The sequence below is a fragment of the Aquarana catesbeiana genome, linkage group LG04 (genome assembly GCF_042186555.1).
Source record: "Aquarana catesbeiana isolate 2022-GZ linkage group LG04, ASM4218655v1, whole genome shotgun sequence".
Lineage (NCBI taxonomy): Eukaryota > Metazoa > Chordata > Amphibia > Anura > Ranidae > Aquarana > Aquarana catesbeiana.
Genome location: NC_133327.1, coordinates 58,497,943 through 58,521,526, shown reverse-complemented (window position 1 = coordinate 58,521,526; position 23,584 = coordinate 58,497,943). Strand labels below are relative to the sequence as shown.

At 40.9% G+C, this 23,584-nt stretch overlaps 1 protein-coding gene across 3 annotated transcripts in view; it reads left to right on the top strand.

Annotated features, from left to right (window-relative positions):
- Positions 1 to 23,584, top strand: part of SUPT3H (SPT3 homolog, SAGA and STAGA complex component) — a 727,450-nt gene that overhangs the window by 579,334 nt on the left and 124,532 nt on the right. For all 3 annotated transcript variants that reach the window (XM_073625237.1, XM_073625238.1, XM_073625239.1), the window contains one exon: positions 8,996 to 9,106. In XM_073625237.1, coding sequence (XP_073481338.1) covers positions 8,996 to 9,106 — 111 coding nt within the window. The remainder of the gene's footprint in view (positions 1 to 8,995; positions 9,107 to 23,584) is intronic.

The following is a 23,584-nucleotide window of genomic DNA, read 5'->3' as shown; positions in this document are numbered from 1 at the left end:
AAACAGAATGGGTTTTTTAGTCCTTTTTTAATGTTATTAATTTGTTCCCTCACCTGCACATGTAGCTGCCTAGACATTCACCCTATATATTGTTTCTGACACGAGCACTCTAACATATAAACAACCTCCTCAGTATTACATGTCATGAAGTTTTTGAGTTCATACCTTCTCCCCGCCACTTGTGCTGTGAAGTCTAACCTCTTCCTCCCATTAACCTTTGTAACCTTGCACCCTCTATGTTTAATACACTTATAAAAAAAAAAATTCAGCTACGGAGTGCAAGCTGAGCATCAGTTAGCTCACACATGTAAACATGTGTACAGTTGAGACTAAAGGCCTGTACACACGATATGAAAATTGGATGGAAAAATTTGTACGACGATCTGTCTGACAATTTTCGGATTGTTAGTACGGTGCTTTCGACAGCCGATTTTGCTTTTTGGTTAGATAAAAGCTGCATGTGCAGACTATAAAATTTTTGTCAGATGTGAACTCAAAGTTCGATTTTCATTTCATTAGTACGGGTTTCGTGCGAAAAAAATAATTTGAGCAAGATTACGCATACTCAGAAACAAAGGAATGCGTACAAAATTATTTAACACATTACGTCACTTCTGACGTTGTATTCTGTCATACGTTCGGTCGTGTGAAAATTTAAGCATGTGTATGCGGCTTTGCAAAGTAAGGTGCAGACCTAAGAATGGAGGCTTTTTCCCACCTACAAAGGCTCCAGGACCCAGACTTATTCAGATCCAAGAAAACAAAACATTTGCTTTCTGCACATCAGCCATGGACCATGGAGCCAATCACTATCAAACACTTCTGCATTCTTCAAAAGATCGGATAAAATTTGAAGACAACTTGCTTTCTGATCTTCTGTCAAAATTTGAGGCACCATCTTTGTGGAAATCTTTCTCACGCCAGAATCCGCCTTACTATGTTCCTGTTCATGTTAAATTTTTCTCCCATCATTTGCAAACTCAATTTTTGATCTGAGCATATAAAGGGTTCACACTCTGTCCACATTTGCATCTGTCCTTTGTGTTTTTGGCTGTTCTCTTCTTGCATCATCATGGACAACTTCCCACCCATCCTTAACCTCCTATGGCATTCAAAAACACTTGAGTTATTAATGGAATGTTCGCCATAACCCCCCTTGTAACAGAACTAAAGTTTCACTTGCACTTTTGCCAGCTTTTACACCAAACTTGATGTTATTCCGCTGCTTCAGATTCCCGTCACTTGTTTTCCACCAAGAGCGCAACACACACACGTCTTATTTCTTCTACTACTCCGTAAAAGCTGAGTTAACTGGCCTGCAACCCAGGCGAATGCAAGTTAGAACATGCGAGTGCAAATGGCTTTGTGACTCCTCACCATAGTGCTACACCACGGGCATTACGGGAATTAAATTGTCACACTTCATAGATTGCTGAGCTCCTACAGCATAGGCTGTTCATGGTGCCTAAGCCAGATGGAAAAGTGCACCCCATTCTGGACCTGAAGCACTTGAACCAGTTCTTACATGTTCAAAAGTTCCCTAAAGGAATCTGTAAGGTAAGTATTTGCCTACTTTCCCTATATAAGCGCTACCTTCGCATTTCAGTGTGAGAACAACATTTTCAGTTTGTGACTCTGCTCTTTTGCCTAGCTACAGCACCACAGGTGTTCTGGCCCCAGTTTTGGCACTTTGGCAAGCCGGGGGGGGGGGGGGGGTCCCCATTTTGTGGTATCTAGATGATCTACTCCTGCAGGAGCATTCTGAAAAAGAAGGCCTCAGGGCTAATGTGCAGCAGACCATATAAGTCCTTCAGGACATCGGCTGGCCCTCAATATCAAAGTTAACCCTGAAGCCATCACACCAACTGAATATGTGGGTCTCATCCTGGACACAGCCCTAAAATTCATTTTCCTTGCCCAGGAAAAGCTTCAGACCCTTCAATCCAAGGTGCAAGAGGTGAGTTTCCTGGAATGCCCCTCTATTCACTTCTGCATGAGGGTGGATTCCACATGATATAGTCGTAAACCTGGATTTTTTACTTACCTGCTGAATACCCTTCTTGGAGTACATTACAGGACACAGGTCTCCTCTCCTGTGGTTTCAATCTGATATTGCTTGCTGACAAAACTGAGGCAATGCTTAGATTGTGAGGGGTTATGCTGTCAATGTTTGTATTTGCCAGTGTCCAGTCACCTAGAGGTGGAGCATAACCCAATAGTCTAAGAATGAACTCTCCTGTGTCATGTGATGTACTCTAAGAAAGGGATTTTAGAATGTAAGGCTGGCCATACACTATACAGTTTTCTTATTCAATTTCCTTTAGATTTACCTTCAACTATGTAGTGCAAGGGCCTGCCTGATTGCATACAAATTGAAAGGGTTTTGGTTTGACCTTATATTATATGGATTTGGTAAATCTAAAGGAAAGTTGAACAAGAAAATTGTATGGTGTATGGCCAGCCTAAGTCAAAATCCCATTTTCCTTCTGTGTTGCTGTCAGAGAGATTTTTCTTCACTTTCTGCCCTGGGGGGGGGGTGGTGGGGCATGCGCGGCAATCTTTTTACCAGAAAGGCAGTATAGGAAGTGAGTCTCACTAATGGAGCCTTTAGTAAAACCTGATGAGTTCTATCCTTCCCCACATTATCCTAAACTGAAAAAGAAACAAAACAAGTGGCTAAAGATACACTTTAATTCTTGATGTCTTTGTTAAAGCTATGTATAACATGGTTGACAGCTCATACTCTAATGCATCTTGCCTTCAGACATAGAAGGCTATAGGGACAGGAAGGGATAGTTATTATATTGGAGGACCCTTTCTGATTTATGTTTCCCGCATATTTCTTTCCTCTCCATCCATATTCCTAAATTAGTGCAACAAAGTGCTATCTAACTATAATCCAAATCCAAATCCCGATCCCGATATGTTTCACCAATACTTCAGGGAAAATAAGGAGTATTACAGGCAAAACTAAAAAGGTGAGTTGTTTAACACACACCAGTGACAAATGGAACAGTAATTGATATGTTAATTTTGCCACATATTCCATATCTGTGGAAGGCCAAATCTATTGCAAGTCAGAATCTGGTACCACAGGCTTATTTTGCCTGTGGATGTCCAGTGGGGGTAGCAGATCTAATCTTGTTCAGTGGTGGTTTTACATCAGACCTAAAGTAAGTTGTGTTTGTAGTGCTGAAGATGGCCACTGAAGCTTTAACTCTATATGATAAATACAACAAGGATAAAAGTTTATTAAAAATAAAATGCAGATATTCCAATTACACACTCTTTTCTGAGTATATATGTAGTATAATTTATTTGCATATTTGGATCCTTTTAAGTCTGTTCTCTTTGGACAAGGCCATAACTTTCCTCAATTTGAAAAAGCCGTTGGTTTATTTTGCCCTTCTAGTCCACTGTGAATAATGACGATGGGGAAACTAGATTTATTTGTCCAGATTGAAAATGTTAGTTACTGGAAATATAACAAGCTAATGATATGTACGGCGTGTGTGAACAATTTGTTTGCATAGCGGCACATCCGTACGCTCAGCTACCATAACCTTCAACTCAATTACCCCGCCGCCACTGCCTGGCACGGCCTGACATTTCTACGACATCTTTTCATTCATATTGCAATAATGAGCCTCTTTAAAACAGATCGCATTGCTTTTTCCAAGAAGGCCAAAAAAACCCCAGTAATTCCATGACAAAAAAAAATGAAAATTAAGGAAAATGGCATTTTAATAGAGGAAAAATCTGTTTGCAAATTAGTCTTTTTAAATTATACAGGAGCCCATGGAACAGTCATCAAAGGACATTTTACAGCCGACCGACGAGAGATGGTACTGGTGGTCTGACCCGTTCTGCCGTCTGAGAGAAAAAAAAAAAAAAAAAAACATCAAGCTGAACATTTTTCTTTTTACGTCGTGGTTTATGCAAATTGCAGGGCAAACATGAATGGTGTGTTATTTTTACATCTCTTTGGAGTCGTCGTGTATACAGTTTGTAGGAGATTAATTGTGACTATATTTGTCCGAGTCTGCAAGAGTTAGTGTTGCCTAATTATTTCTGTTGGCAGAACCTGGCCTTCAGGACTTTTCATCGGGGACAACATTCTTGCAGGTCCACGAGACACAAAATTAAATTGATTTACTGCAGTTAGGAGCAGTCTTACAGGAGGCAGTGCTGTGCGTGCTGAATCTGCACATCTATTCACAACAGAAAAATACATCAATTGTAATAAACCACTTTGTTTCATCTCTGTTTTATCAAAATCTGTACATGTGTATTTATAATTTGTATATGAGGAGGTAACACAAATTAGCACAGGATAACATAAGCTCAAAATGAGTTATTTTTGCATTTGCTTGTTGTTTTATAGCTTCATTTTCACATCCATGTCTTTTATGAAATTATACATCATATTGGAATAAAATAATTTTTCCATTTGAAATAGATGTACAGCTATTAAACAGCTAAATTTTCATAAATTTGTATTTCATCTTATGAGTGCGTATTTTATCACCATTTTCCAAAGCTTTTTTTTTTTTTCCTGCTCTCCTCCATAGATTCTGACTGGTGTTGGCAACTAGAAACTAGTGATATATCAAGGAGACAAAAGCTGTGCAAACATTTTTTTTTTCAATAGATTTTTTACATTAAAAAAAGGAATTATTTTTATATTATACATGGGGTTAATTCATCGATCTATACCAGATCACTAAAATCTCATTCAATCTTTTAAAAAAGAAGGCCTCTACCCGTGCCACATCCTATATATTTAGTACAGATGCATTCATTTTTTTTTTTTTTTTATAAATTAGATTTTATTTAGAAAGCTTTTTTCCACCTTAGAACATAGAAACAACCCGCCACACAGGGTGGAACAGACATTAATCCAAATAATGAAAAGAAGCGTTCATATTAAAGACAAAAGAAACAAATGGTTTCTATGAAAAACTTCAGGTACATTAGACATCACAGTGACCCCAACAATAATGGTCACAACCCAATAGGATCAGCTTAAAAGGCAAAGAAAATGCACATCAAAGAAAGATACTTGGAGACATAGGGCCCTTTAACACTCATATGTTTTTCCTGCGTTTTTTTGCAAGAAAAATGTTTCCCTTTAAGTCCAATGGGACTCTTTACACCACTGCATTACAGGGGCAGTGCATTTTAAAAAAGCCTGCATGTTGCATCTTTGGTGCGGTTTTGAAAACTGCACCAAAAACGCAGCTTCCCATTGAAATGAATAGAAATTGCAGTAAAAACGCACTGCGATTTGCATTTTGGTGCCTTTGTGATTCGCATCCATTTTTCACAATTACAGGCAACCCAAAAAAGCACCAGAAGTGCACAGAAAACACATCTGAAACAAAGCAAAATCACGGTAAAAACGCATATGTGTTTTTACTGTGGTTTTGCTAAAGAGCAGTGTGAAAGCGCCCTTAAGAAAGAGTACGGCGTGTATACTCTATCCATTGGGACAATGGGATTTTATTCAAGCTTTAACACATTGGTGTAATTCCAAATTTTTATTGGTAAAGTGACAGTTCTGTGAAACAAGAAAGCTTATTGCAATGTGTTTTTTGTTATTTTGTTGTAATTACTTTTTTGATGAAAATAAAGTGTTACTTTTGTTAAACGTGCTGTAGTCCGTGCTTTCAGTGTATTGAAAATGTATCGCTCTAAAGCTGGCCAAATATTATACATTTTTCTCATTTAATTTTCTTTAGATTTACCTTCATCTATGCAGTGCAAGGCCTGCCTGATTGCATACAAATTGAAAGTGTTTAGGTTTGACCTCATATTACCGGTATATGATTTTGGTAAATCTAAAAGAAAAATTGTAGAAGAAAATTGTATAATGTATGGCCAGCCTTAATGTGTTACCAATTCTAATCTCAAATCCACTCTCAAAATCGTACCCCTCCATCTCAGGTGCTTTCTTATTACAAATAAAGTACCAATCTACTGTTATTTAAAAAAAAACTCCTTATCGATCATCTAATCATAAAATAAATCAGTTTCACAAAAAAATTCCTTGCAAAATAATTCCCGTGCCCAAAAAAGAAATGGGATTAAAACTAAAAAGTGTTCAGTGCTACTTCCAAAAAATTTTCAAATATAACCAAAGTCCCAAATTAGTGTCCACAGTGATTGTGTTCCACAATATCATCAGATGTATATCTTCAACTTAAATCTTCAATCCGTTCTTTTTTTTCTCCACATTTTCAGTACATCTCTGTTTATTATTTACCACTGTATATGTGCTAAAGTAACTCCTCAACTTTCTTTGCCGGTCAAATTATAAACCAGCTTGAAGCGTCTTTCCCGTCAAGGGAGCAATCCTCTGCAGCAATCTCTAATTTGCAATCCTCAATACTCATTGCTGGTCGGAGGGAAACCAGCCTGAAAAAAAAAATCCAAAATTAGTTTTCAATCCTTGAAAATTTGCTGATTTTTAATTAAAGGAACTGCTCTACCTTTGTACAAACGTCTATAATACATTTCTCCACTCTCCTAAGTATACTTAAAGCAGAACTTCAGTCATTTCTCCATTTTTCCATCTATTAACCCCCCCCCCCTTGTTGTCTTAACTTTGGATAGTAAAACATTTATTTTTTTCTGCCAGTAATTATACAGCCCACTTCCTGTTTCTTGTCTGGTCATTAGCCAAGGCTTACGACATCATGCACAGGTCCCTCTCTTACTCTCGTAAGAGTTTGCCAGGAAGGGAGGGGGGGATGAGTCATTAGAGGGCCAATGAGAGCTGCAGAGCTGGAGGTGTGCCTCTGTGTGTCTGCGTAAACCCAGGAAGTGAACAGACAGCAGCTTCAGCTGCCCACAGTTAAAATGACTGCAGCCAGACTCAGTGGAGGGAGATTTCTGCAGCATATTTGGCAAGTACAGAATCACGGTATATATAAAGTAATATGCAAAGTGGTTGGAGGGAAGCTTCAGAATAGCAAAGATGTTTTTATTACAAATTATGTGAGCAGACTGCAGTTCCTCTTTAAGACAAATACCTTTAGCCCCAATCCAACGATATTCGCTGTGCAACCCTGTTTAGAACTGAACAGCCTTTCTCCTGTACACTTCGTACTACACATGCGCACTTCGCCCATTCGTATGGGGAAGCTGTACTCATGGGCAGTAGCTCCGAGTACAGATTTCCCATATAAATAATGAGGCTCCAGTGCACATGTGCAGTATGAAGCAAGCATTTTTAGAAGAGAGAATGTGGAGCTACTAGCGGGTTTGTATAGTAAAGATAGCTGGATCGAGACTGAAAGTATTTTTTCTAGTGGTGTGCACTCACAGGATGGATGAATTTAATAAAGAACAACTGTACAAAGTACAGTTGTCTAGTAAAAGAATACCTGGTGGTCCTTCCATGGATGTCCTTGTTTAGGCACTTTGTGGAGTTGGGATGACAATGCTCTCCCAATTATGTGTATGCGTTGTTATTGGTTGAACTAGATCGACTTGTGTCTTTTTCAACCAGACTAACTATGTCGTTATCTGCACTCATAGCAGAGACTATTATTGACCCCACTTATACACACTGTGCAAGGATAGTACATATTTAAAGTACAACTAAAGGCATTGGGAATGGCTCAAGTGGCATCCCTGATCTGATAAACGTCCCTGGGCTGCTCATTCGATAGTTTATGGGGAGGGGGGGGAATATGAGTATGTTATTGTAATGTACATCTTATTTCATGAATGACTAAAGTGGGCATTACAGGATATACATGGAATTAGAGGACTACTTTGAATATTCTGCACAAGTGGTTGAGCGTACAACGGTTTAGTTAGAATATATATTTCTCTATATGTATAGTGTTTTGGTTTTTTTTTCTCACTTTGTATTAGAGTGTAGTTGTAATGACCGAGCCTGGGTATGCCCAATAGGCTCTGTTTTGTTTTGTATTTACCTTGAAATTACAATAAAAACAACTTTAAAAAAAAAAAAAAGTACAACTAAAGGCAAAACTTGTTTTAGTTTTCGACATAGTGGAGGTTAGAACACCTGTCGGTTTTGACTGCTGTCTCTGCCCCCATTAGGGAGATTCACCCTCCCTATTTGTCCTGTTTACCGTTCTCATTGAAAGTAAAACTAAATACCAAATTTTGGGTTGTCCACAGAAAAGTAATAGAAATCTTCCAATGGGGACATAACCTGGGGGTCCCCAAGGGATTCCTTTCATTTTCAGGGATTTCCTCTCACTTCCTGTTTTGGCTATGGGACAGGAAGTGAAGGGAAATCTCCCCAGTGGGACACAGATGGCAACAAGTAAACTTGACAGGGGGTATGACCCTCCCTTACACTAGCCAAAATGATGTGGAAAAAAAGTTTTGTCTATAGCTTTACTTTAATATTCATCAGAAAGCTTGTCCAGAGCAATGATGTGCAGCTGATGTTAGAGCAAATGCATGTTGACAGGAAGCTGCTGAAAGAGGCTGGAGGAGATCAACAGTACAGAATTAGGAAGAAGGATGACAAAAATTGTAAAAGCAGCCTTTTCTGATAATAAATAATATAAATAAGAATGTTAATTAAAATGATGGCAATGATTTATAATACACAGTGCTTTGGCAAACTAAATTTAATTCAGGATTTAGATCTACGTTAGACAAACACTGCTTAAACGCCTTCACGTGTATGTCGAAAAATAATTCAAAATGCTCCCCTTTTACTAAATGATGTAAATTTGCTTATGTGTCTGGTGTGACAGGCTCTTTGAGGACATGTTTTGTTGAATTCTTTTTCTGATTTGGTACTGGGATATTCATTTTGATGGATTATATGGCAGTAACTAAACTAGTCTCTGGATACAGAGGGGAAGCGAAAGCTTGGCATCAAATGGCCGATCACCGCCTGCCATCTCACGTTTCCATTCACTGAAATCCCGTTGTGTGTTTCTGATTTAATAACTACTCGTGTGCCTTTTTCATTTTTTTTCATTTTTTTTTTCTGTTGCAGAGCGCGGCAGCCGGTGGGATCGAGTCGAACAGTGATGCCATCCAGCCCAGCCACATCAGAGAGGCCATACGGCGCTACGGCCACAAGGTTGGCCCGCTTTCTCCGTTCACGGTACGTAATAACAGAGTCGAAAAAAGTTATATTTGTAATCTTGGGGAGATTTCATCTTCAAGTGGTCTTAGGAAGAAGCCTTGAAATTGTTAAGAGCAATTTGTGGTTGCTGTAATTTTCTTTGTAAAAATGAAAATATTTCTCCCGGGAAATAAAGCGCCGTCCATTTATGCCTGCTGGAAGCATTAAAGCATTTTCATACAACATATTTATATTTCACTTTCATGTTTAGGAATCCTTTTAAGCCCAACTCCAGCTCCGTTTTTTGCTTGGAGTTTTGGATAGTGTAGGGAAGAGTTAAAATTCCTGTTATTTCTGTCTGTGACCTTACAGGGGAGAATTTCCCTCACTTCCTGTCCCTGTGACCCCCGTACTAGAAATGAGGAGAGTTGTCACTGGGAAAGGAAGGCCCTGCCAATAACCACTTCAGCTTTGGAAGATTTACCCCCCCCCTTCCTGACCAGGCCATTTTTTGCGATCCGGTACTGAGTTATTTTAACTGACAATTGCACGGTTACCCAATTAACCAATTAATCTGTATGTCTTTTTTCCCCCATAAATAGAGCTTTTTTTGGTGGTATTTGATCACCTCTGTGGTTTTTATTTTTTGCGCTATATAAAAAAAAAAAAAAAAAAAAAAAAAACGACAATTTTGAAAAAGAAAAAACATAATTTTTTACTTTCTGCTATAAAACATATCCAATAAAAAAAATGTAAAAAATCAAATTTCTTCATCAATGTAGGCCAATATGTATTCTGCTACATATTTTTGGTAAAAAAAAAAAAGAAAAACCCAATAAGCGTATATTTATTGGTTTGTGCAAAAGTTTAGCGTCTACAATCTATGGGATATATTTTGAAACTTCAGTTTTTTTTCTCTACTAGTAATGGTGGCGATCAATGACTTTTAGCTGGGCTGCAATATTGCATCAGACAAATTGGACACTAACTGACACTTTTGACACTTTTTTGGGAACCAATGACACTAATACACTGATCAGTGCTAAAAATATGCACTGTCACTGTACTAATGACATTGGCTGGGAAGGGGTTAACATCAAGGGCAATCAAAGGGTTAACTGTGTGCCTAGCTGGTGTTTTACTACTGTGGGGGAGGTGCTTCAACTAGAGGATGGCATGGACTCATGTCCCTGCTTTGCAGGAACACAGGGTCAATACCTTCCACAGATTGGCATTCTGCCTGTGTATAAAATGATCAGCGGGTGCCGGCAGAGATCAGGTCCTCGAGACCCACTGATCAGCGGCCGCTGTGTAGAATCACAGCAGGAGCGAGCCACGGGCGGTGCCTACTCGTGCCCAATACCTGGAAGTGCAGGGTTACGTATATACTGTATACGTGATCCTGCACAGTGTGGTCACCCTGTAACAGTAAAAGTGCTATAGGGCGGTCAGCAACTGGTTAAAGTGATATTATATTCTTTTTTATGTAACTTGTTATACTTACCTGCTCTGTGCGGGGCCGCCATCAGGGGGGTACAGCCGTTACAACTGTAAGGGGCCCACCCGAGAAAGAAGAAGGCAGGGCGGGTGAAGGGGAGCCGTGCTGTGCAGTACAGAAACAATCTCAGCGAGCGTGTGCTCTCTGTGGCCTTGAGCTCAGACATCGAGCTCTTTACTGCCTCCTCTGGCTACTATGTGCATGTGCACCCCTCGTGTACTGGGCTTTTCTGTGTGAGCAACATGTCAGCTTTGTGAAAACGAGCTGGGACCAGGTAGGAAGAAATTCTTTACAAGTAGGGGCTGTGAAGGAAAGGGAGGGGGGCTGTTTGTGTACAGGGAGGGGCCAGAGTCTTGTGTGTTTACAGATTTGTATATGTGGGGGGCTGCCATATATATATATACAGGTGTGTGTGGGGGGCTGCCATATATACAGGCAGTGGCTGTGATTGGACGCCTATCAGGATGCGGAGAGGAGACGCATGGAGGACACAGCTCCAAGCCGAGAGGGTAAGTGCCAGGCAGACAGCGAGCGGGCGGGGGGGGGGGGGGTCACAGTGTTAACCTTTTAAGAGTATGTCCGTGTGAACAAGGCGTACTTCTATTACTTCTTCCAGTTACTGGTGCATGAACCTTTACATACAGTACCAGTTATTCATGTGCTGTAAAAATTATAGTTTTTATAGCAGGGGAGGTTATATGAATCCATTCTGGATGGTGTAGCCAGGGCTGTTCTAAGGCTGCAGATAATAATACAAATGGGTGCCTGTTGTGTAGTGATGCCTTTGCACTATGCAGCTACTTTAAGCAACATCATATAAATTAGAGTATGCATGGTTATTTTGAAGTTTAAGTATTGTGTGAAAACAACAAAAAAGGAAGTGCATCAAAAATAAGCCACGTCCGTGAATTATTGAAGACACAGAAATAGGGTAGTACTAAGGGGCAGGGGCATGTGAATAGTTTTCCTGATTTTGGAAACGGCCACAGAAAGGGAGGGGTCCATCGAAAGGTATCCCACAATGAATCCTGGGTTTGATTTCAGCAGTGCTGATGGCTATATATAGCCTAATAGCCTATCGCTGTATATTTGGGATCTAAATATTACAGCTTGCCCCTGGGAGACAGCAAGCCACTGCAAGCACATGCCCCTGTTCATATATTCAGCTATACTTAATATACTTTCTAACTTCTAAGTGCACCACTCACCTTACCGTGACTGTACATGATTTTGCACTTCAAAAACAAGATAGAGAAACATATTCTCTTATCCATCTCGTCTGTGAACCTTGGCCGTGTCCTGAGGAAGCCTAGTGGTGAAACGCGTAAACATACAAGGGCTCACTGCGCAATAATCATAGATGCATATATGTTACAATTTTCATTCTCATTTTTATGTATTTGTTATTCTTAATAAATTTATATTTTTATACTGCTACTTCTACATTGTTTCAGCCTATAAAGTCCGCTCCCCTGGTAATACTTAGTACTACCCTATTTCTGTGTGCGAAAACAACATGATATAACCTGAAATTCATCTGTAAAACAAACAATTAAAGATTGTAGGCTAAAAGCGAAGTTGTTTTTTTTTTCTTTTTTCGTTCTTTTTTTTTTCTCAGAAATTGTAAATCGTATTTAGTCTGTAATTATTCAATGATTGGAAGCTTAAGTCCGTATGGTCCTACACAAGCAAAATATAGGATTCTGAAATAAAATGTGCCAAGCAACAATGATGGAAAACATTAAATACACTGCCTACGCATCACTAAATCATGCACATATGGAAATATTGGAACAGAATAAATACAGTTTGATTGTTTTTTAGGAAAAAAAACATCAGGTTTTTGCCTTTCAGCTCATAATTTGATGCCCACCATGTTTAGCGTACTGGCAACAAACAGAAATGGCCTTGACAAGGTTTTTTAAATGCTCCTCTCCAGTCTTGTCACTAAAAGTGCACTGGTAACATAATAGTCATAATGGGGAACTTAAAAGTAAAATTCTTTTCTGTTGTTACTGTATTATGTCATTGTTTCTTTATCGTACATCACAGGACACAGAGCACAATAGTAATCACTATGTGGGTAGATAGGCACCTTCAGGTGATGGACGCTGGTATACCCAATACAGGAAGTTCACTCCCTATATAACCCCTCCTCCTACCAGGAGTACCTCCGTTTTTTCGCCAATGTCTAAGGTGTTGGTCACTAGTGAAGATGTGCTTTGAGGAGCTCCAGGAGGGATCCATGCTGGGTTTAAATAGACTCCACAGACAGATCCATCCAAAGTGCCACTGAGGCCAAGGTGAATGGTACCTGGGGCTCGTATACGAAGCACAAGGTTTTACCTGTAACGCCTCACTTTGCAGGGCTGGACCCCGGGACCCATAGCTTTGATCATGCTACATTACCTAAAGTTTTTTTCTGGCAGGGTGCTATTACAGGTCCAAGGGAGTAGAACCCCGATAAAATAGGACCGGGTCCTTGAAGGTTTGCTAAACGCAGCCCGCCGTGATGGGTGAAGGTTGGATCTGTCTGTTAATTCAGCAGAATCCTGCGGCGGGGATAAGGTAAGGGAAGAAGCCTAGGAACTGTAAAAAGGCCACATATGGTTTTTTCTTCCATGAGTAAAATGTTGTCATGCCTTAAAGTCTCCACTAGAGGGAGTAAATTCACATACCTTAGTACGTTGCTTCTCAGTCAGCTCAGTGTCCCAGCTAATAGCATGTGTGTGGTTTCAGCAAGCCAGGGGGGATTCCTCATCCAGAGAACAGCATGTTTGTTCCCCCCCCCCTGGGGGAAGGGAGGTACAACAGTAGTTTGTACTCCCCTTCTCCCCCCCCCTCCCGAAGGTGGCGGTGGCGGCGGCGGCTTTCCTATGTTGGTTTTTTTCCCCACAGAAGCTCAAAAGTTTTTTGAAACTTCCCGCCTCCCCAGCCCTCGTCAGAGTGGGGGGAAGTCTTCTGCAATACTCAGAAGTCTTGCAAGAGGAAATTCAGGACAGATGGGTCATCTCCACGGTGTCTCTAGGGTACAAACTAGAATTTCGGGAGTTTCCACCGTCTCGTTTTCTGAGTTCAAACGTTCCCAAAGATCTCTGTTTCGGGCACTAGACCGTTTACTGGCTCAGGGGGTGATCATACAAATCTCCATAGAAGAGCAAGGTTTGGGGTTTTATTCAAACCTCTTTATGATACCAAAACCAAATGGAGATGTCAGGCCCATTCTAAAGAATCTAAATCAGTTCCTGAAAATCCGCACCTTTTGCATGGAGTCGATCAGGTCAGTGGTGTCGATCCTACTAGGAGGAGAATCTCTGGCGTCTATCGACATCAGGGATGCATATCTGCATGTCCCTAAATTTCCGACTCACCAAAGGTTTCTGCGTTTCGAGGTAGAACAGCAACATTTCCAGTTTGTAGCCTTGCCGTTCGGGCTAGAGCTAACTGGAGCTACAGCACCCTGGGTGTTTACAAAAGTCCTGGCCCCATCTCTAGCCAGGTTAAGGGCACAGGGCATAACAGTCTTGGCGTACTTAGACGATCTATTGCTAATAGACCAGGCGGTGGCTCGTTTGGAGCAAAGTGTACGCATTACAACCAGTTACCTGGAAAGTCTGGGTTGGATTCTCAGCCTAGAAAAGTCTTCCTTAAAACCGCTAAAAAGGTTAGAGTATTTGGGCCTGATCATAGACACAGCCCAGAAAAAGGTGTTCTTGCCTCAGGCAAAGATCAACTCCATAAGAGAGCTGGTGTGGATGGTTAGGTCGAAAGGAGATCCCTCCATTCGCCTTTGCATGAGGTTGTTAGGAAAGATGGTGGCTTAATTCGAAGCAGTTCCCCATGCCCAGTTCCATTCGAGACTGTTGCAAAACAGTATCTTGTCTGCTTGGAACAAAACGATTCAAGCTTTAGACTTGCCATTGCGGCTGTCCCCAAGGGTGTCCCAAAGCCTCAGATGGTGGTTACTAATCTGCTGAAAGGAAAATCCTTCAGACCAGTTATCTGGAAAGTGGCAACGACAGATGGCAGCCTTTCAGGCTGGGGAGCAGTATTAGAGAAGACAACTGTCCAGGGACAGTGGTCAAGAACCGAATGAGCCTTGCCCATCAACATCCTAGAGATTCGGACAGTGCGTCTGGCTCTGAAGGCCTGGACTTTCAGGTTACAAGATTGTCCTGTCAGGATCCAATTCAACAATGCCACAGTTGCGGCCTATATCAATTACCAAGGGGGCACCAAGAGTCCTGAAGTGCAGAGAGAGGTGAACCATATTCTAACTTGGGCAGAAAGGAATGTTCCGTGCCTGTCAGTCTTCATTCCGGGAGTAGAGAATTGGCAGGCGGACTACCATAGTCGCCAGCAGTTATTCCCAGGGGAATGATCCCTTCACTCCGACATTTTCCGGGCTGTTTGCCAAAGATGGGGGACTCCGGACGTAGATCTTCTGGTGTCCCGATTCAATATGAAGTTACTCAACTTTGTGTCCAGGACAAGGGATCCACTCGCTTGCAGAACAGATACGTTGGTGACCCCGTGGGATCAGTTCTCACTGATTTATGCATTCCCTCCTATTCAGTTGCTGCCACAACTTCTTTGCAGGATCAAGCTGGAAAGAAAACCAGTCATTCTGGTAGCCCCAGCATGGCCCAGAAGGTCCTGGTATGCAGAAATCGTAAAGATGGCGGTGGAAGACCCATGGTCTCTTCCACTACGGCCAGACCTACTCTCACAGGGGCCGATATTCCATCTTACCTTACGAACTCTAAATTTAATGACTTGGCTATTGAAACCTACATTCTGAAGAAACGTGGGCTTTCTGGGTCCTGGTCAGTGTCCTGACCAGGATTCAAACCAGGAACCCTAGGTTGCAAAGCTAACCACTAAGCCACCGAGTTTCACCAGTATGTAGGACCTTTGTATATTATTATTACCATGCTAGACCAAAGCAGCTGCCCTCTCTCAATGCAAACGATTGGTAAGAATACTGGAGAGTTTAATAAAAGACCACAGAGAAGAGTTCTTGCTGAAAAAAAATATTTTAAGCAACAGACAGCATGGATTGATTCATGAAAGACAGAAGTTGTCAAACAAACCTGATTTTTTTTATGAGGAGGTAAGTAAAACCTTGGACAGAGGGGTGGCTGTGGACGGTGTTATACTTGGGATTTTGCAAAAGCGTTTAACACAGTTCCCCACGCATGTGTAAGGTGAAGTCTGCAGGCTTGGATAGATCAATTTGTAAATGGATAGAAAACTGGCTAAAAAAAAACGAATTCAGAGAGTAGTGGTTAATGATTCTTACTCTGAATGGTCTAAGGTTATCAGTGATCTGGGGGTTTTGGTAGATCAGAAGCTCTATAATAACATGCAATGCCAAGCTGTGGTTTCCTAAGCGAGCAAAGTTCTTTCTTGTATTAAGAGAAGTATGGACTCCAGAGAGAGCGATATCATTTTATGAGGAAAGATTAGAGGTCTCTTCCATGGTCTCTTCCACTACGGCCAGACCTACTCTCACAGGGGTCGATATTCCATCTTACCTTACGAACTCTAAATTTAATGACTTGGCTATTGAAACCTACATTCTGAAGAAACGTGGGCTTTCTGGGTCCTGGTCAGTGTCCTGACCAGGATTCAAACCAGGAACCCTAGGTTGCAAGGCTAACCACTAAGCCACCGAGTTTCACCAGTATGTAGGACCTTTGTATATTATTATTACCATGCTAGACCAAATTTGCCAAATCAGACTTTGTGAATAATGCTGTTTTGATGCATGCAAGGGTTGAGCTGAATTCAGGTCTCCTGTGTATTTAATTATCTTACTAGCTTTCCATTTTTTTTAAATGATTAACAAGTAAGTATTTGCTGTTTTTCAAGCACACCTGTACTAAATCAAAACCCAGAGGTGCCTTGTTTAATTAAGATTTACCATCCTTCCCCTTCCTCCATCCTCCTGCATGTGTGTTGATGACAGTTTACAGAAGACAGGAGGAAAATTGAACTGGTAGGACCCTTGATGACCATTTTCAGTTTCTGTACATATTTATTGAATTTTATTTTTTAACATAGCTACAGAGATTTACAGGGTTATGTGATTAACATTCAACATACCTTGATGCCAGTTTTCAAAGGGCGGAGACAGAGAAATAAAATTGATAAACGATTGTATTTGCAAATTAGCTTATAATGCGCGCCTGCATGCATTAAAAGTGCTTAGGTGTTGTAAGAGCCCTGATCCCTTAACTACATAATAGCTAGAATGGTATTGGCAGCCATTCTTGGCTTGGCATATTTACAGTGGATTATTCATGATAGCACAGCAGAGACGGTATGAAACGGAGACAATGGATTGTGTATTTAGAGAAGATTAAGTGCCATTCTTGAGCTGTGATTACAGAGTGTACCATGCAGTGCTGTGCTAACGGATTACCCAGAGAGATTTGGCACTGCTGCTATGATCTGTCATGATAAGGCTAAGAGTCCTCACCGCTTGTATTCATTATACACACTGCACTAAGTTATGTTTCTTATACTCACTTCACACCCTTATTATTATGTCATTCAAGTGTTTAAATATTCTCCAGCAGCTCCTCATGTTTGTCAGTCTGGCATAGACCATACATTTAAAAATGTTGCACTAATGATTAAAGCTATTGAAATCTGTATATAATCTTAGAGAGCAGAGCAGGAAACAATCTGGCCAATTGCAGCACTGTATTTGGGTGCTGGATTATCTGGCTCTATATGATGACAATAATGATACATAGCTGCCAGAATGTTATAATTTTTCATTCTAATGTTGCAGAGAACTTTGTGCAATAGAATGCAGTTATGACTTCTAAAGATACATTTATATTACATTTTTATTGTAAAGCTAATAAGCTCAGGGCAGCTGCCCTCTCTCAATGCAAACGATTGGTAAGAATACTGGAGAGTTTAATAAAAGACCACAGAGAAGAGTTCTTGCTGAAAAAAAATATTTTAAGCAACAGACAGCATGGATTGATTCATGAAAGACAGAAGTTGTCAAACAAACCTGATTTTTTTTATGAGGAGGTAAGTAAAACCTTGGACAGAGGGGTGGCTGTGGACGGTGTTATACTTGGGATTTTGCAAAAGCGTTTAACACAGTTCCCCACGCATGTGTAAGGTGAAGTCTGCAGGCTTGGATAGATCAATTTGTAAATGGATAGAAAACTGGCTAAAAAAAACGAATTCAGAGAGTAGTGGTTAATGATTCTTACTCTGAATGGTCTAAGGTTATCAGTGATCTGGGGGTTTTGGTAGATCAGAAGCTCTATAATAACATGCAATGCCAAGCTGTGGTTTCCTAAGCGAGCAAAGTTCTTTCTTGTATTAAGAGAAGTATGGACTCCAGAGAGAGCGATATCATTTTATGAGGAAAGATTAGAGGAACTGAATTTATTCTCTCTAGAGAAGAGGAGATTAAGGGGGGGATATGATCAACATGTACAAATACATAAGGGGTCCATATAGTGAACTTGGTGTTGAGTTATTCACTTTAAGGTCATCACAGAGGACAAGGGGCACTCTTTACTTCTGGAGGAAAAAAGATTCAATCTCCAAATACGGAAAGGTTTCTTCAAAGTAAGAGCTGGGAAAATGTGGAATAGACTCCCTCCAGAGGTGGTTCTGGCAAGCTTAATAGATTGCTTTAAAAAAGGCCTGGATTCTTTCCTAAATGTACATAATATAACTGGGTACTAACATTTATAGGTAAAGTTGATCCAGGGTAAATCCGATTGCCTCTCAGGAGATCAGGAAGGAATTTTTGTTCCCCTGCTGTAGCAAACTGGAGTATGCTTTGCTGGACTTTTTTTGCCTTCCTCTGGATCAACTGTGGGTGAAGTATTGTGTACAGGGGGTCCCCGGGTTACAAACAAGATAGGGACTGTAGGTTTGTTCTTAAGTTGAATCTGTTTGTAAGTCGGAACAGGTACATTTTTTAAGTGTAGCTCCAGCCAAAAAAACTATTTTTAAGCTTTTTGGATAGCATAGGGAAGGGTTAACACCCCTGTAATGTTCGTTTTGCTGTCTGTGCCCCTATTCAAAAGATTTCACCTCACTTTCTGTCCCAATGACAATTGGATTTTGAAAATTTTGGGTTGTTGTGGAAACGAGCCTTGGTGATAAAGCATTAGTGGAGGTACCTTTTCCCCATAATAGCTCTTACAGGAGTGAATTTCCCTTCCTAGGGGTAGATTTCCTCTCACTTCCTGTTGTCTCCCTCCGTTTGTAAGTAGGAGTCGTTTGTAAGTCGGATGTTTGTAACTAGGGGACCCCCTGTATATGGAATTGTATGATTTTGTGTTTTTTTTTTTTTTTTTTTGGTTAGTAGGACTTGTGTCTTTTATAAACCTGACTAACTATGTAACACCTGCGCAATATTAATTAGCAACAAGCTCAGGGCAGCGGCGCACTCTCAATACAAATGATTTGTAAGAGACAAATGGTATAAAGTGCGCTACTCTTTTTTTGCATCTACAGCTGCTGGATATATCCAAAAACAAAAGAACCTAAATAAGTAATGAAGGTGTTAAATAATATGTTTGATACAAATATCATTCAAGTAAAATGTGCTAAAAAGTGCCTGAATTAAAGTGCACTCCCTAAATCCATAAAAATAATATTTATTAAACATTCAAGAAGAAAGTCCATTGTGATAAGCAAATGTAAAGTTTTCATCAACAAAATTGATTGGTGTATAGAGGCGCCACCTGATGATGTCTAATTGAGAGACGAAACCCAAGCGCGTCAGGGCGAGCAGTTCTCTTGGCTCTCCGAGTCCATACATGAATCTGCTTTCATCTTCAGAGTGGCGACCAGAGGCAGTTATAATAATTACAGGCAGAGTAGCGCATTTTATACCATTTGTCTCATGCGTTCATAATTAATTCTTGTCAATCTGAATAGAGCTTCAGCCACTTCTCACTTGATTGTGTAGTGAAACCCCTCTTTCATGTTCCTGTATATGTAAGTCCAGTCACCCATCAAACAGTGGACTTGCCAGGACAGTAGTAAATGAGGAAGGTCATTATGGGAAAAATGTCTAAAGGTTATGTGCCTTTGTTTATTGGTCAATGACAGTGGGGTGGTGGTGTATTCAAGATGCTTAGATCTCGTAAAATTCGTCATAATTATCTCTCTGAGAGAAGCACCTGCGCTCGGCCTCCATAATGATCTTGACCCTACTAATCCATTCAGCAATGGTTGGTCATAGGGGGACTTCTTCCAGAGGGTTTGAATAAGGCTGTCACGTACCTGGTAGGTGGAGCCCAGAGTGCAGAGAACGGCCTCTCGTATACCTCTGACTTAGGAACTCCTGAAGGTGTGAACAGGGGCTCATAAGTACAGAGGGGCACAAGTGCCTGGCTGGAACACTGGAGTAGAGAGCTGGATCCTGTAGTCAGCAGGGAGGTGCTCTGTAGTCCCGAAGCAGGTTGCAGACAGCAGGAAGGTGCACTGTAGTCCCGCAGCAGGTTGCAGACAGCAGGGAGGAGTACTGTAGTCCTGTAGCAGGTTGCAGACAGCAGGGAGGTGCACTGTAGTCCCGTAGCAGGTTGCCTACAGCAGGGAGGTGCACTGTAGTCCTGTAGCAGGTTGCAGACAGCAGGGAGGTGCACTGTAGTCCCGTAGCAGGTTGCAGACAGCAGGGAGGTGCACTGTAGTCCCGTAGTAGGTTGCAGACAGCAGGGAGGTGCACTGTAGTCCTGTAGCAGGTTGCAGACGGCAGGGAGGTGCACTGTAGTCCCATAGCAGGTTGCAGACAGCAGGGAGGTGCACTGTAGTCCTGTAGCAGGTTGCAGACAGCAGGGAGGTGCACTGTAGTCCTGTAGTAGGTTGCAGGGAGGTGCAGACAAGCCGGGTCAAGGTACTGGCAGGCAGATCAGGTACAGGAGGGCAAACCAAGAGAATAGTCAGAGTCCAAGCCGAGATCGGGGCAGGCAGCAAACTGGTAAGTCAGGAACAAGCCAAGTAAGTACTGGATACAGAGAAACTGGTAACAAGTGAGCAGAGGTCTCAGGAAACGCTGTAGACCGGACAGCAAGGCAGCATTGAAACAGTCTCCTTTAAATAGCCCATCTTGGCTATCTGGAAGAAGGTTGTCTAGGACTTGTGATTTGTGTGCCTTGACTCCAGTTCAAGACTAGGTAAGAACAGGACAGTCCCAGAAAGTAGTATGTCCAGTATGTCCGGTCTGCCCCTACCCTGTCCGCCTTTAGGCAATCCCTGAAAACTCATTTATTCAGGAAAGCCTACCCCACCTTCACCTAAGAACTGTACCTCCATCAGATCATCCCCCACAGCTATTACCTTTTGTACCACCTCCCCCTCCCTTTAGATTGTAGGCTCCATGAGCAGGGCTCTCCTATTCCTTCTGTATTGAACTGTATTGTAATTGTACTGTCCCCCTTCTACATTGTAAAGTGTTGCGCAAACTGTTAGCACTATATAAATCCTGTATAATAATAATAATAATATGTACCTTTCTGGCCAGCACCTCTCCAGCATAGGTCTGACGTGTGGGTATATCTTTTTAAATTTAGTAGAACTCTAGACCAATGTTTCTCAACTCCAGTCCTCAAGTACCCCCAACAGGTCATGTATTCAGGCTTTCCATTATTTTGCACAGGTGATTTGATCAGTTTCACTGCCTTAGTAATTACCACAGCCATTTCATCTGATTGAAATCCTGAAAATATGACCTGTTGGGGGTACTTGAGAACTAGAGTTGAGATACATTGCTCTAGACCAGGGATATGCAATTAGCTAACCTCCAGCTGTTGCAAAACTACAAGTCCCATCATACCTCTGCCTCTGGGTTTCATGCTTGTGGCTGTCATAGTCTTGCTATGCTTTATGGGACTTGTAGTTCTGCAACAGCTGGAGGTGTGCTAATTGCATATCCCTGCTCTAGACCATCAGGGTCATTTATTAATAACAGGACTCCTGAGTTTTTGTTTAATAGAAGATGTGTGAGACAGTTGGAGTATCTTGTCCATTTGGTGGGGAGAGAAAGTACTATCCCATTTTTTAAGATAATACAGTTCAATCTGTGTGTAGAGTGTAGAAGCAATTTATATATCTCTGAAAGTATGTGATTTCATGGGTGGGAGAAAGTTACAAAATTCAAATTGTGCTTATCTGCAACAATCCATTGGATATTTTTCATACCTCTCTCAGGTCGTTCAGGGGCTGAAGTTTTCCCTGGGTCATGAAATTGAAAGGGTCGGTCTATCATTCTCCACCCCACAAACGGAAGAAAGATTCACCTGGGTTCAGCTGGGTTGAACCACAAAAAGCCCCCTAAGGGTATTAGTTGAGAGGGGTAAGAGGAGAAGGTGCCAAATTGCTTAAGCCAGTCCCAAATCTTTAAAGTATGCAATGTTAATTGAGATGTAAATTCCAAGAGAGCTCTGTGTTGTGGGGAGACACATACACACACATATACACAGGTTGGACTGGTGTCTTTTTTTCAAACCTTACCGACTATGTAACTATGAGACCCATGTTACATGAACCATATTCTGCCTGCCAGGGCTTCTTCAGGAGAAAACCCATAATTTATCTTGTACATTATGATAATAACCCTCTATTGGATTTAGTACATCTAAGGGCAGATTCTACTAACCTGGATGTTTTGTTAAACCAGATGAACTGCAGGAAAGATTTATCTAAGTGTGAAAAGAGTTCCTTTGGAGGCCTGATAGATACTATTTGAAACGCATATAAGATTCTAGGCTGAATATTCGCTTTTATCCTATTAAAACAGCATATAAATGAAACCGCTCTTTTGGATTAAAAAAAAAAGTGCAGAGGAAAGGTAGCACGGACAATATTAGATAACCATTATAATAAACATAGAAACAAGTGCTGCACGTATCCAAATAAATAAAAAGTGCAATGCAAAAGCAATAAATGAAAAAATGTGTAATCACACATCAACAAGTGTAAGAACAAAGCCACCACTCCTAGTTATGAGTCACCTCCAAGTATCATACATATGAAAAGGAAGACAAGAGCCAAATGCTCCAACAATGTAAATCTGCTAAGACTTTCATTTAAAAAAAATGATAAAACACTCACATATAATCACAAATGTCAGTGCTTTGTATAGGTATAGCCCAGAACTTGATCCATGCGCTTCTGCGTGTATGGTGCGAGGTGACATCACAGCATCTGGTGTAACCAGGAGTAATGGACTTCCATAGCATCCCTTGATTTTTGACATTTGTTATCATCATGTGCAATTTGACTACTCTTTGCCAGAATGGAATGTGAGATGGGCACCTATGAAGAGTACCTGTTTTTGTTCTTGTATCACACTATAGAAGAAGTTTTGGCAATATTACAGACTTTTTCTTCACAGAATTATTCTTACACTTATGTTGGTGTGTGATTACACATTATTATATTAATTCTGCCGAGCCATGTGAAGCAGATTCTGCCCCAGCTGAAGAGGTCAGAAACTATGGAGGATAGTAAATGATTTTAAGCATGGGGTCAGGATAATGCCAAGATACTTCTAGGCTTGAGAAGCTTGTAAAATGGCTGCTAGATGTCATATTATTGGAAATAATAAGTGGGTATAATTTTTTAATAAATACCTTGCTCATGTTTTTATTTTAAGCTTCCAAATTGATAACCAAAAATCCCCAAATTTAAATTTTAAATTTTTATTTGACACATACGTTTTCATTCAACAATTTTAACTTTTTTTTTCAACATTTAAAAAATGTGCACTGTAATGTAACGATCCCTGACATTGTACCTCTTTCTCTGTGCACTTGCTGGAGAATTTTGTTTTTTTAAACAAATCTCCAGCCTGCATGCGATCACTAGTCTGAGACCTGCAGCTGCCAGTGTGGTTTTGGGTATTAAGGGTGTGCACAGGCATTGCTCCCAACTGTCCCTTATTTGGACCAATGTCCCTCAGTCCCTCTTTCCCCCTCATTTGTCCCTCATAGTTGTATATAAAATTCACTTTTTTTTTCTTTCAA